This window comes from Fistularia commersonii, chromosome 9, assembly GCF_037954325.1.
Source record: "Fistularia commersonii isolate RoL2024-O1a breed Wild chromosome 9, RoL_Fcom_v1.0, whole genome shotgun sequence".
Classification (NCBI taxonomy): Eukaryota; Metazoa; Chordata; class Actinopteri; order Syngnathiformes; family Fistulariidae; genus Fistularia; species Fistularia commersonii.
In genome coordinates, this window is record NC_141292.1 from 5,767,686 (window position 1) to 5,782,012 (window position 14,327).

General features: G+C 36.2%; 1 protein-coding gene across 3 annotated transcripts in view; it reads left to right on the top strand.

Annotated features, from left to right (window-relative positions):
• Nucleotides 1-14,327, top strand: part of astn2 (astrotactin 2) — a 269,469-nt gene that overhangs the window by 74,435 nt on the left and 180,707 nt on the right. For all 3 annotated transcript variants that reach the window (XM_086152123.1, XM_086152124.1, XM_086152125.1), the window contains exon 3: nucleotides 1,293-1,719. In XM_086152123.1, coding sequence (XP_086008249.1) covers nucleotides 1,293-1,719 — 427 coding nt within the window. The remainder of the gene's footprint in view (nucleotides 1-1,292; nucleotides 1,720-14,327) is intronic.

The following is a 14,327-nucleotide window of genomic DNA, read 5'->3' on the forward strand; positions in this document are numbered from 1 at the left end:
AGAATTGCACAATAAAGGGCAATGGGCAAAAGATGCAGTTGAAATGAAAAATTTGCAATTTAAAGCAGAGAGAGTGTGTTAAATGCTGCTCAGTTGACTTGGACACATGTATGAAGTTTCTATGTATTTATCAATTACTTTAGAATCTTAATTTAGAAGTTCATCGATGTTGGGAATGTTAGTTAATGTCAGAGGATATTCGATGTGGCGTCTCCTGACAGGAAGATCTAAATCTAAAGTTGACTGATTGATTATCTATCGTTGTCTTCTTAAAAACGTCATTTTTACAAATATGAGCCATGGGCGGAATAAGGAGTTGAGGCCAAAAAAACATTTTTGCCTTAGGCAGTTATTCTAAGAAGATGGTGATAGATATTATTTTATGTATCTGTTCTTTTTATTATGTGTATTTATCTTATTAAATTAAGTTTAATTATTTAATAATGTTTTGAGATAAGCGCATGACTTAAACACACATATAAAAGCTGAAAATCAGAGCTCTTAATCTACCACTCAGAATAAAATCAACATGAATGATATAATAGACTACCCAAAATGAAGTTCAAACCTGAAACAAGAGAGGATCCAGGTTCCTTTGGACAAAAAAAAATATTTCTGTCTGTCTTATATATTAAACTTATAATATATATATATATATATATATATATATATATATATATATATGTTTACACATGTTCTGCATAAATAACATTTGTACTGCTTTCGTCAATAAATTGCTGAGAAAGAAAAAAACAAGCAACAAGAGAGGCAGACACTATCAAAACACCTCCCAGGAGGGGTTAAAAGGCATATTAGCTACATAATCATCTTTTAAACATAAATCCACATTATTTATGGAGCAATTAGTAGACTGTACTTATAAGGCCACTAGAAAACGTCATGGTATTTATGTTGTGCGGACGGTAATTAGTGCAACCTTGGGGCTTCCATTAGTTTCAAGAACTTTTCCATATTATTTCATTATGTTCACATGTAATACAGCTTGGGACTAATGATCTGTTTGTACAGGCCTGTTTGCAGGCCATTGTTGAGTTGAGAACGCATCTACCAACATTTCAGTTTTCTTTTTAACAATGAGAAAATGTACACTTTTTACTGCCATTTATGTGATTGTACAACTAATTGTGGGAAGTAACCAACTGTTTTCTTGCTTATATGGTCATATATTATGCTAATTTGAAGAAGTTTGAACATTAGTCTCCCTCTCACATTCTGTTATTTGTTTTTTGTCTCTCACCCTTTTCCCCCAACCCCCCCGGTCCACTCCACAGGGAGGCCTCATCGCCCTGCTCCTGCTAATTCTTCTCTTTACCCTTGTCCTGTATACCCGCCACCGATGGTGCAAGCGTCGCCGCATACCTCAGAAGAGTGCGAGCACAGAAGCCACCCATGAGATACATTACATCCCCTCGGTCTTGCTCGGACCCCAGGGCCGCGACAGCTACAGGGGTTCCCGAAGCACGCACCAGCATGGCAGCTCCGTCATCGGTATGCCCATTCGTGAGACCCCCATCCTTGACGATTACGACTGCGATGAAGACGACCCGGTCGGACACTCGCTGAACTCCACACCCAACCAGCTCCACAATAAACTGACCGACGGAAAGATCCGGGAGGACTATGGAGTCAATACCGGTATTGGAGGACACATAGATTTGTGCCAAGATGAGGAGCTGAAGCATACTTTTGACAAACGAGGTGGGTTCTCATAATTACTTTGGTTGATTTCCACTTTAAAAAAAAACAACAACAGCAGGACGAAGTAGCACAATGTAAATCGAGAGTGAGAGTTAAGCGTTGCCCCGCTTGGTTCCGGTTGTATTGCCTTTGCAAGAACGATCCGTGGCAGCTCTCCCTGCCAGAGTCCCAGATGGCTCAGCCTGGGCAGCTCAGTTTGGCTCTGACTGGCCCACCCATGTTCTTGACAGCACAGCATGTACTGCTTAACATTAGTCAAAATTATGCAGTCATCTATGAGTCAAGCCGCGACTTTACTTTGGTCATAAAAAAGATAGATGTATTTAATCATGTTGCTACATATGCATATCCAAGTATTTGCACTGAAACCCAACGGTCCCTGCTGCTGCTTTTCTGTTTTCCTGGTCATCTACTGTGTCGCTGAATTCAACAGCAAAATAACGCAGAGTCAGGTAATTGGAGGTAATGTGTAGGGGCGAACAAGGCTGTTGGTCGATGTTGGTGATGCTGACAAGTGTCATTAGGTGGTCTTCTCACCTTTGCACTAAGCGGGATTCCTCTAGCGGCGAAGGAGAAGAAAACAAACAAACAAAGGAGACAAAAAAATGGCTTTCCCCCAAAAAGTTTCAGAGGTCTAAACACTGAAATCAAATTATTTCTGGCTGTGTGCTTGGCTTTGGCAAATATCTATCCTGCAAAATCCCCTCAGTGCTTCCCAGCCAATTTAAATAATTAAAATATGCTGACTGATATGGAAGAAGCCCTGGTTATTTATACCATTCTGAATAATGCATCGGCCCTTTTTTTTGGAGTGACCCATTGTAGTTAACTGTCCATAAAACCATATTTGGGAAGAGTTGTCTGTTCCCTTGTCGCCGAAGGTTTAAATAAAAATATTAATGCATAGTTGGAAATCTCAACAATACAAAGGCTTAATATAATAATTAAAGGTTAAATGTGATAACCCTCCATCCCAATTCTTTTTCCCTCCACAGACCTCTTAATGGACCATACAGTTCCATTCATTTACTGAAACGACTGTGATTTCCATCAGCTTTTCAGCTTTGGTTAACAGTGCTCCTCTGCAACTGTTCCAAGCAACAACTTGTATTTGAATACTCTCTCTACAAGCCAACAAAGATGCTGTTTTTTTTTTTCCATTAAATATTATCATTTCAAAGTGAGAAAATTATTTTGATATGAGCCATATTGTCACACAAGATGATGATGATTATTAAATGCCATGGAGAATTAATTTGCCACGTTCACTTATTTGTAAATTGCTGGTGGATGGATAGTTTTGAAGTCCTCCAAAACAAGACTGTTCTTGTTTAAAATAAATTCAGAGCCTTTAAGGGAAATGCCTCTCTTTAACTAACAAAAAAATCTACTTAAAATCCACAGCTCTGATGATGACACCACAATGTGTTAACAGCGTAAAACAATGTGTTCAATCAGAATGAAGATTGATTATTGATTTGCTCTCAGCAAGTCCTGAGGAAGTCCACATTTGGCCTTTTCAAAAATTTTTCTCATGCAGTTGACAATCATCCACGGTAATTTAAAAGCAAATAAATGCATGTGTGCTTCCGTGAACACATGAAGGAGACGCTCTTTCACTGCAGCCTGGGCTGAATTTGCATTCAAGCTACACAAGACATGATGCTTAGAATGTGGCCTGTGCCTATAAATACATCAGTGATTTTAAACATTCTTTTTTTCTACATTATGGTTTTTTTTTTTTATATATATATATATATATCTTTCACCTGTGCAAAGCCACAAAATGTTTGTATCGAAAGAGACATACACTATTCATTAAAGAAAAAAAAAATGAAAAACACAATAAACATAAACAAAGAAAATACTCCATGCAGGGAAGACAAAGTCATAGAAGCAACAAGTAGCCATAAAAGGTAAAGCATTAAGTAAGATTTATGTAAGTAGCAATGACCTTTGTTTGGGTAAGGTGAGCAATACCTTGTCAGAATTAAAATATGCACCAGCCTTGTAAAGCCTACACAGGATTTCAGACAAAGAAAAGAAAGAAAGAAAAAAAAAAAGAAAGAAAAATCAGAGGGCAAATTATAACTGGGGATCTGAGCATGCTCACTTCTCACTTCTACATAATGAAATAACCTGGGAGCCTAACCAGGTGCCTCCAAGGTTTTTTTGTGTTTTTTTTTTTAATTTATTTATTTATTTTTTTATATATATATATATATATATAATGGGTTTGTTTAGAACCCTTGCTGTTAAAAAATGTGATATTCAGCAGGAACATGATGAAAGGGTTACAACATAGCATTTCAATCATTGCATCAAGGAGATTATTCAAAGTACAAAAGGAAAAAAAAAGCATAAATTCAACAGGTATGCCAAACATTAATACCTACTGACCCTGCATATTATTATACTATACGGTTTGAATTTTTCAGAGAAGAATTTTGATATTTGAATTGAATTCGCAGCAGATATTAGCTATTCAAATTGGAATTCCATTCAATCGGTGCAAAACCATTTTGTATGAAAGAAAAGTCTGATTATTGGCACAGAGATGAATGAAATGTTGTCAATACAAACGACTCAACCAGAGGCAGAAAATTTCAGCACGGAACCAGATTACAATCCTATTGAACACAAAATTTCAAAGGGAAATAGTTGAAATCAAGCAGCCCACAGAGACAGATAAACTTACAAGCCCATTTAAATTAGTCCCAGAGATACCAACCAACCAGCTGTGTGAATTTCAAAGAAAACCCTGATAGCCATTAAAGCTTATTAAAAGAGGACCAGAGATAAAAAAGTACCAATGATCAGCACTTTCTTTTGTAATCATCAGTTATTGTATTATCATTAGTTACTTTCAAATGAATAGTTGCAGCTGAATGCAATCAAAAATGATGTGTTTTGAGAGATATTTAAGCATTTATGCGAGGACTGGTATAAATCTTTAAAGAGCCTTTCTTACACATTTTTCAGCAGAGTCAAGACAATGGTTTGTTTACAACAGCCAAGAAATTAGCATGTTAATATGGAATATAAAATGCATGTCATAAATGGTGTGAGCTAACTCAATTAATGTCATTTAAAAACAACAATAAGGGGAGTAATGCCGAAAGAGCCAGACCGATGGTAGATTTTAAACCTGTTTAAACTCCTCCACGGAAACAACAAAAAGAGACTGGAAAATCTGGGACGATTATTCTGCTGGAATTTGATGTTTAGAGGATATTATCGCAGATATTACCACATTCATCCAGAAGAAAAAGAGAGAGAAATTACGATGGAGAAAAGTTTTCCAGACCAGTCCTTAATTTTCTTTGTTCGAATAAACGCTGCCCCTTATTATTGACATTGTATTAGTACCGGTAGTAGTAGCAGTAGTAATAATGATAACAAAGATAACAAAAAGAATTACTGGTCTTCCCCTTGTTATTATTTGATCGCTTAATTTTTTTCATTGTACAATGCAGAATGAAATATCTTTAAAAAGGACCCATGTACGTAACTGAATGCCAGATATCTCTTAGTTTTTCTACAATTTCACCTAATAGTTACAGATACTGGTTCTCAGCGTGTCCTCGGTCTTTTGTTCTTACTTGTAAATAGTGTTGTGCCCTTGCAATTTTATCATTTTAATGTTGGTGCTTGTAGAAGTCTTTGACATAAAGTGTATAAAGAAATAAAAAAAAAGGAATCCTGAGAGCCCTGCAACCCATTCATTACTTGCAGCCTAATTTGGGGAAATGAAAAAAAACACACACATCCGTTTATATATATACATACACACATGTATATATATTTTTTTATTCTTTTAATAATATATTTTTTAATAATAACTTGATCATCAGGGAGATCCTTGGCAGATTCTCCATTTTAATTGGAAAAGCAAAAATCTATAGGACACCAAAATATGAACAATAAAAACACAAGGGAAATACTTCAAATCTAGAAAATAGATCTGTAACTTTTCCAATTGGACAATATACAATGCTTCGGATGCATCTTTCACAGTCCTATTGTACTGCCAGACTGTTGCACTTACGTCAAGGTTATTTATTATTGGAAGCGCATGCTTTCCTTTGCTAAAATGCAAAACACACAATTTGTGAATCATCAAATAAAAGTAATTCGTGAACAGAATAGAGGCACTTGTCAAATTGGTATTATTGAGTTGACTACTGAAATGGCTTCTTCGGCAACAGTGTTACCAACAATACTAAACACAGCTGCAACGGGGTGCAGAGTGGGATATAGTGAAGTCAAAGGGGATTGTAGCACCATGGTGTTTCCGTGTCTTATCTTAGTCCTCACAGAAAAGGAATGAAATTCCTCTTTTGTACAAGGACGCTGAAAAGCTCAGTTTTTAGGTTTAAGGGTGCATTTATTTCTAAGTGTTTTTGACAACCATTACTTACAAATTTTGCAGAACAACTATTGTGGGTTTTTTAGCAGCCCTCCAAACAATTTGAGACTGACGTTTGTGATACCTTTACCCCGTTCATTTGGAAAGATTGATTGTTTTAGCTCTGTAGATATTGAGGTGATATTTATATTCATTTTCCATCACTTCTTCTAGGTAGCTAGTTGCTTGTTCGGGTTTTTGCTCAATACTATTTGTTGACATATTAAGGATAGTTTGTGAACTGTGAACCACCTGGAGGCTGCCCGCGTATCATTCTACATAAAATAAGATTTAATTTGCATGACAAATGGTTGGATATCCATCCCTTTTTTTGTCATTTTTTGAATAGAGTTCCTTGTATCTACATCTGCCATTTTCCAAAAGATAGTAACAAATTATTTAATTGGATATCCCTGCCTTCACATCAGTATTCTGAATAAAAATGTGGCATTTGAATACAGGGGCAATTAATCCACGTCCCACCTGTTCTATTGTCCTTGGCATCTGAAAAAGTCTCCAAATACCAGCCATCCGTTATCTGATCACCGTTGCCGATAGATAACCTCATTCCACCAAACTCAATATCATCATCCTCAAGGATTACGGTTATGCCTCACAGGGTTGAGCACGGTTAGTGGCTTGTGTTGAACAATCAAACATGTGACGCGTGTCAATTATTTTATTCTTTTTTTTTTTTTCTGTAAGAACTGCATGGATTTGTTGTCGGATCAAGTTTCTGTTTATCATCAGTTGGCTATTGAATCCAAGCAACGCTGCGTGAAAGCATGTTATGTGACGGTTGGTTGGAAAGCAGTAATCATTGTCATGCAGAGAGGGTTCTTCCTCACCTTCTGTCCTTTGAGACATGTGGTTAAAATACTCTAAGCTGCAAAAGCAGTTTTATTTACAAAAAAAAAAAAAAGGCCAGAGAGTGTGCCTTTGACTGAAAGCCATTGATTACTGAATGTAAGGTTATATTTTTGATGTGGTTCAAATTTGAAATGTAAGAGAAAGAGTTCAAAATATTTTCTGGCATTGCGTCCAAACATAATAAAAGGTAACGTTGAACAGCCACTTCAGAGATTGCAGGGGAGCCCTGGCACGCAATCTTTTTATTGTCCGTGAAGGAGGACTCATTGATCAATGTAACAAACTCCTTAGGCCAGACCAGCGGGAGGAAGCATCATTCAAGTTTAAGTAATGCAAGTTCCTCTAAAACAGTCATAAGTAAAGTTGAAAAAAAAAAAAAAAAAAAAAAAAATCCCATTCCTTCTATTTTCAGTTGTCACATTAATTATTAATTAATAATTAATTGATTAACCGATGTATTGTTCTGAGCTTTTCTCTGTTTGGGTGTTGTCCTCCAATCATTATTTTGATGATTGTGTACACATTCATCTCACTCTCAATTATGCAAACGCTGCAGAAAGAAATGAAGAGACACAAAAACACATAGTGAACTTAAAAGTGCAGCAGGATCTGTTGAGTTCCTATTGATCAAACCACATGAATGCCAAAAAGCAGCTACATATTTGGCGATAAATCCACTCCACATAACCTTTACCCTGATCAAGTTAAAAGTTTGACCTAATCATTAAACGTTGGCATGATTTTGTTTCAAAAAAAAAAGAAAAAAAAACAGCAGATAGAAAGACATTTTTTTCTTAAAACGTAGAATTAAAAAAATGTATGTATTTGTGTATTTATATATTAAGCTGTAAGATAAAGTGGCAGGGCTGTCTTACATTTCCACTATCACTTTCAGGAATTTCTTGTATCTTGAAAAATGAAGACTCCACACACAAACCATTTTAATAGATTAGTCAGATTTATTTTGTGACCTTTGCAGATTAACTAAATCCCAAGAGGACCATGTCTCAAAAGTTCCCCCTTTAAATACAGAAGCTTTGCAAACCTACTCCGAAACAAGCAGACAAACAAACCATAATTGGATTTGTGAATTTGAAAAATCATTCCATGTCTATTGTTCACCTCAGTACGAGAATCAACTCCAACCATTTAACACAGTGATTTCCAATAAAAGCAAAGAATTACATTGGGTAATGACGGTATGTTTATTTCTTCTATTATTTCTTTATCATTACCCATCTAGATGCACTGCTGAGCAGAAAAGTAAAAATGTCATTGGCCAGTGAAACAGGTCTCCAGACTGTACATGTGACAGTAAATACTTTGAATCTTGAATAATTTGCAGCAATTCTGGGATCGATCATCTAGTTTAACATGTTATATCCTTAATTATGCACAAGACTATCACTATTGACCACAATAAAGTCTGTTTTTCACTTAAAACAGGAGAATTCTTGTCAAGCTTCCGATCACTAATGTGGTGTCAGTGATGGTAATTAGCTGTCAGATGTGCTTAATACTTGATAAGGCTAATGCGCTAAAACAATGGCCACTCCCTATACCGCATAATTGGGTAATTATTAAAAAGTCTTGTAATTATTTCCTTGAAACTGTCCAATCAACTGTAAACATATTGAGAAAACTCTCTCCTGATAGTTATCATTGTTTGGCAAATTGCATCTGCAAATGCAAATTTTGTAAAAAGACAATTTTCAAAGTTGAAATATGAGAGCTGTGTGTAAATACAGATTAAGAGAATTAATCAGTTGTATTGATCTGACACATTTCAAGAAATAATCTTTATACATGCACATACATACAGTATATTTAACAACCAGCCCAAATTTAATCAATCCTACGCCCACTGTTTTGCATTTTTTGGCAGACTAATATTGACGAGCAGATTTCTAGGCATGCCTGCCAGGCATTGACAATGTCAACCATCCCCAGATCTTGTAATTCATGTCTCCTAACGTTGATTGTATTCAACACGCCAGTGTGGTAGACAAGAGGCCGTCGTAATAGAAGAAGAGCTGGCCCGTGACATGCACGCAAGGTATAGCAAGCTTAATACAAGTGTCTTTGCACTAAGGATCGCAAAAAATAATAATCAGCACATACCTCGTGGCATGTACCTGACTGTACGTCAATGCCCAATAGCATCTTGCATCCCCGAGCATCCTTACATTTTTGCTGTGGAAAGCCATCTAAAGAGAAGGTTTTTAAAGCACAGCCGGCTTCTGGAGCAAATACTGTGGCGTAAAAAAAAGTGTCGATCTGTGTGCATCGCCATAACTGGTTCCTTACTATCGTGCTCATAGACATATCTTTTCTACTCCTCCCTAACTTTCACGGCCACTGCAAAGGGAGATCAATCAGTTCACGGGTGCTTTTTTTTCTTTTTTTTTTATCCATATTCCCGATTAAATCACTATATTGGTTTCTCAAAAGCCAAGTTCAAATATGCAATTGAAATCATAAAGTATATACATATAAAGAAACAATGGGGTTCAGGAATGGCTCAGGTTTTACCCTTCTGAAGATGAAATGTACGCTCTGTCCCCTCATTGCTCAGTCTTCTGCTCTAATTTAATTGGAAATGATAATCTTTAATTGGTCCCAAGGAGGTGAAATTGTAAATTTCCAAGGGGAATGATGTCACACATGGCTGTTTGGGTGAAATGTGTCTACCCCTAGTTGTAGTTCAGGCAGCAGACTGAATGTCTCCTTTAAGTTCCTCACACAACTTACTGTTTCAGGCCTAATCAGCAGATGGTGTAACTAAATGCACAACATGACAATGCTTTTTTTTCATCCAGTACAGGGTGACATACATCTTTAGAACTTCTTCATAGACATTTCCAAAAAAGACTATAAAATAAAATGTACGTAGCTTTGCAAGGTTGTTTTTCCTGCATATATACATCTCTCAAGAGCCGACCTCGGTCCCTAGTTACTTAATCTTAGCTGCATTCTTGAGTCTGTTTGTGATGCACAGGGGTCTCTGGGGACTTCAGACTGCACAAGTGGCCAACAGTGGCTCAATGTTTCCATAGGCTGAGCAGATCCATGAATAGACCACGAGGCAAAGGTGCAACCCTCTTTCACTGTGTATTCTACGTTACCCCGATTACATCGTGCCTTTTAGATATGCGTTTGGGACTGGACCAAATGTCCCGGGCTTTGCCTCTTACAAATTCATTATTATAACCTGGGAAGGAATGAATCCACTGTTTACTTTATGAAGCCTTCTATTAATTTCATCTTAAGATTCTGCATGCACCTTCCAGGGAAATACCTTGAAAAGACAATTTTTCCGAAAAAATCTATCAATCACTGTGCGAAGTGGATTTGCTGCCACGTTTTTTTTAGTGTACCACCAATGATTGATCAAAAATCAAAATCCATTATCAAAAATCCTTTTGTCATTGCGGACCTTATTTATTGGGATCATCGTTGATGAGAAGGCTGTTTCAGTTATCAAGTGAAAGTATTCGTTAAAATATGATCCGTCACTTGTACCTGAAAATTGTGACTTCGTATTTATTTAGTTATTTATCTGAGGGTTTCACCCTCCGTGCCAAGCGTCCCTGTCTGGTCCACACATCAGATATTAGTCTGGCACATACTGTCATATTAGCAGCGGGGTCAATGGGCATGTGAAGTCTTTGCCCTGTCCTTATTCAACATTCACCAGCAGTCCTCTTGGCTAGGCTACATCAGTCTTTTCTTCCTAAGCCAAACTGTTTACAACTATTCTGCCAATACAAAATGAGCATATGGATAACAAGCTTGAATCTCAAGATTAAATGCTTGTTTTACCATCACCATCCCTGTCCTCTGCCTCATATACTATCACATAGAACAATGTGTTTTGTTTTATTTTATTCTGCCGTATGCACGCAGTGGACATTGACATTAAAAGATGTCAAGTTTTAACCAAAAGAACAACTTTACAAAAATGACTGAACCCCCAAATGCATGGCTTGGGGTTGGTGTGAAATATTCAGGATTTCAGTTGAGAGGAAAGGGAATAAAAGTCACAATATAGGAAGAAAAATAAAAGAAACCCTACAGGTTCTCTGACATAGCACAAGCAATAATTCAATATTAATAAGGGGAACAAACCAGAGGTGCAGACTGGACTTACAACTAGGATAAAGTGAATATATGTATAGTATATATATACCAAAATATTGAATATATACCTGAATTGGGACCAGCTGGAAACAATGAAGGTATTGAGGAAGGGAAAAACATGGGAAGACCGTCAACAGATATAGCAACATAACCAAAGAAACATATCTTGGAAAAGGGTATAGACTGGACAAAAAGAAGCTGTGCTTACAAAGTGCAACTCATGTCTCTAGGTATCCATTCTTGGAGCATGCCTTCATAAATTTCTCTTTACCATTAGCTTTTTAGGTGATGTTCGGTATCAGCACAACCGTGTGAGTAAAAGCTGGTAAAAGCCACAGCAGCTTCAATGCCCATCCACGAAAAATGCTCAAAACTGTCACTGTGAAGCACAATCAATGCCGTGGGCTAATTAGCTGCTCCCTGGTATGCACATCCATCGTGAACACACTTTAAAAAAGTATTGGCAGAATTGAATGTGGACTATTTGATGTGTTGACTAAAGTGTGATGACCGAGCTCAAGTGGGTCATCGCCATCGAGTTCTAGCAGCCCCTGAATAGAAAATAAAATTGAGCTCATCATAGCTATTTTTAACACAGTTTTCTTGCTGTTATCAATCAAAATTTGACTGTAGAGTATATATGTTAATGTTTTCATTAAAATTACTTGAATGATGCCCGTAGTTTTCCCATACATGACAATAATAAAGAAACTATTGAGAAATATTGTTATGAAATGTTCAGTGTTGATCACCTGCTGCTTTGCATTATGCTGTCCTGAAATATGTTTTCTTTATATTATATACATTATGGATGAATACATGTTTAATTTCTTGAGGTTCACAAATACTGATTGGAGCATTATCAAAGGAATGATTGTTCCATTTTTCTTATTTTGAAATGAAAAAAATCCATACATAATTCTCATTTAATTTAAGAATGGAAATAAATTTCAAAAGCAATCTACACAGTCACAGTTTCAGGCATTGAAGACATTATGTATGCGTGTGAGGAGTAATATGGGTTATTTTTGTTCCCCAGTGCTTCAAAAACAAGTTGAGATACCGATCAAAGGAGCAAAAGTTACTGGTTTAAATGTAAGAAGAGAAAAGAAATTTAGTAGAAAGTAGAACAATCAACGGGACCAAACTAATTAAAAGAAAAGAAAAAAAAATTATGGTGATTCACTCACACAGACATATGGATATCAATTCACTAATCAGAAACGGCTCCTTCGACATTACGGACCAATCCTATATTCATGTTCACAGCATAGAGACTTCAATATAATTACGAAAAAGGAAAAATATGGGCACAACCACATGCTCATAGAAATAACACCAGCACCCATGGTTTGTCTAACTGCTTAGTTTCCTCTGAGATTGATTGGTTTGGAGCACACACGTAATACACTTGCACAGAGAGTCTCAAACTGAACTGATGCAGTCAGTATAAAAACAATTACTCCACACACTAAAGAGTAAAGCGAAACATACAATCCGAAATCAAAAGCTGTGACTCCAATACTAACTTTTCTTTTTTAACAAGTACTTATATTAACAGTTTTCTCTTTGGAGCCATTTTCCAGTTGAGCCATGAGTCCAGAGGGAGGGTATTAGTGATCCTGGAAATATCCAGGCAAATTTACGATTTAATACCATCACAGAACAAAGATATGACTCACCACTCAATGAAGTAAAGTTGTGGGTAAAATGAGCAGGGGTGGAGGAACAGGAAGTGACATCACTATGACCTGGATGTGAAGAATTGGTCGAGCCATTATTGGTTCAATGCTGCGATAGAAACAATACCATGTTTCCAAAACATTAAATTAAACAAAATTAAATTAAATTTAAAAATAGATGAATCAATAAAGTAAAATAAAATAAACAATCAGACTACAAAATAACCATGTAAATAAATGATAATTGTCGACACATTCACAAAGACAAACAGACATATTAACAGATAGATAGATAGATAGATAGATAGATAGATAGATAGATAGATAGATAGATAGATAGATAGATAGATAGATAGATAGATAGATAGATAGATAGATAGATAGATAGATAGATAGATAGATAGATAGATAGATAGATAGAGTGTTTATTGTACTGAAGGTGAAACCCTGAGCACTGCCAGATGAATTGGATATTCCATTATGACATTCAAATATGAATATATCTTTGCAGACTCTTTGATTTGAGAGCATCCTCAGCGGCCAGTTTAGTCTATCTTCTGCAATTTTTTTTTGTAGTCCGTATGCAGTTGTAAGAAAAATACAGTTGCTTGCAGCACATTAAATTATCTGAATTGTTTCTGGGCATGATGAATCATCGCGGGGTGTGATAAATTGGCACCCTATTGTAATTATATTTGCATAATGTGGTTTGTGCTTCATTTCCGCTACGACGTGTACAGAAAATTTTCCTCCTACAGCGTATTGTTGACTTATCAAAACTTTAATCCAAAAACATGCACACACACACACACACACACACACACACACACACACACACACACACACATAGTTCAATAGCTATATGGAGCCCAGTGGGCTCATGAATTGAAAACAAATTTGATGTGTTTAATTTTAAAATAAAATGGTGAATTATGGATTATACATATCCTCAGTGATAAACCTCTGAAAACTTTATATTCATTCATGTTTGAATGAAGAAAGAAAACATTTTAAAAAAGCTAAATGCTTTTTCAGTTCCATAAGTCTAGGAAAGAATAAAATGCTGATCCAAGCTGCACTCTGTAATTATAATACCCAAAGTCATTCTCAAAGAACTTTTGGGAGGATTTAGACGTGCATTTTGAAGTTATGATAATCTCTGTCACAGGATACACCATGCCCTTTAAAGAAAAAAAAAAGTTGTATTCACAGCCACCCATTCAGACACATACTGTATACACACACACACACACATACACACACACACACACACACACATACACACACACACACACACACACACACACACTCACACTATTCCAATTGTGTCTCTTTCTTGGTGGTAGATTATGATAATTGGACAGCTTTTCTTCCAAATATGACATTTATCTAGTGCTGCTTAGCATCCCAAAGATGTTTATATTACTTCTTCAAAGTATTTTGAAGAGAGCAATGGGAAAATGCAATTATGTTATTAAAACATAATGGCGAATAATAACTGTAGACAT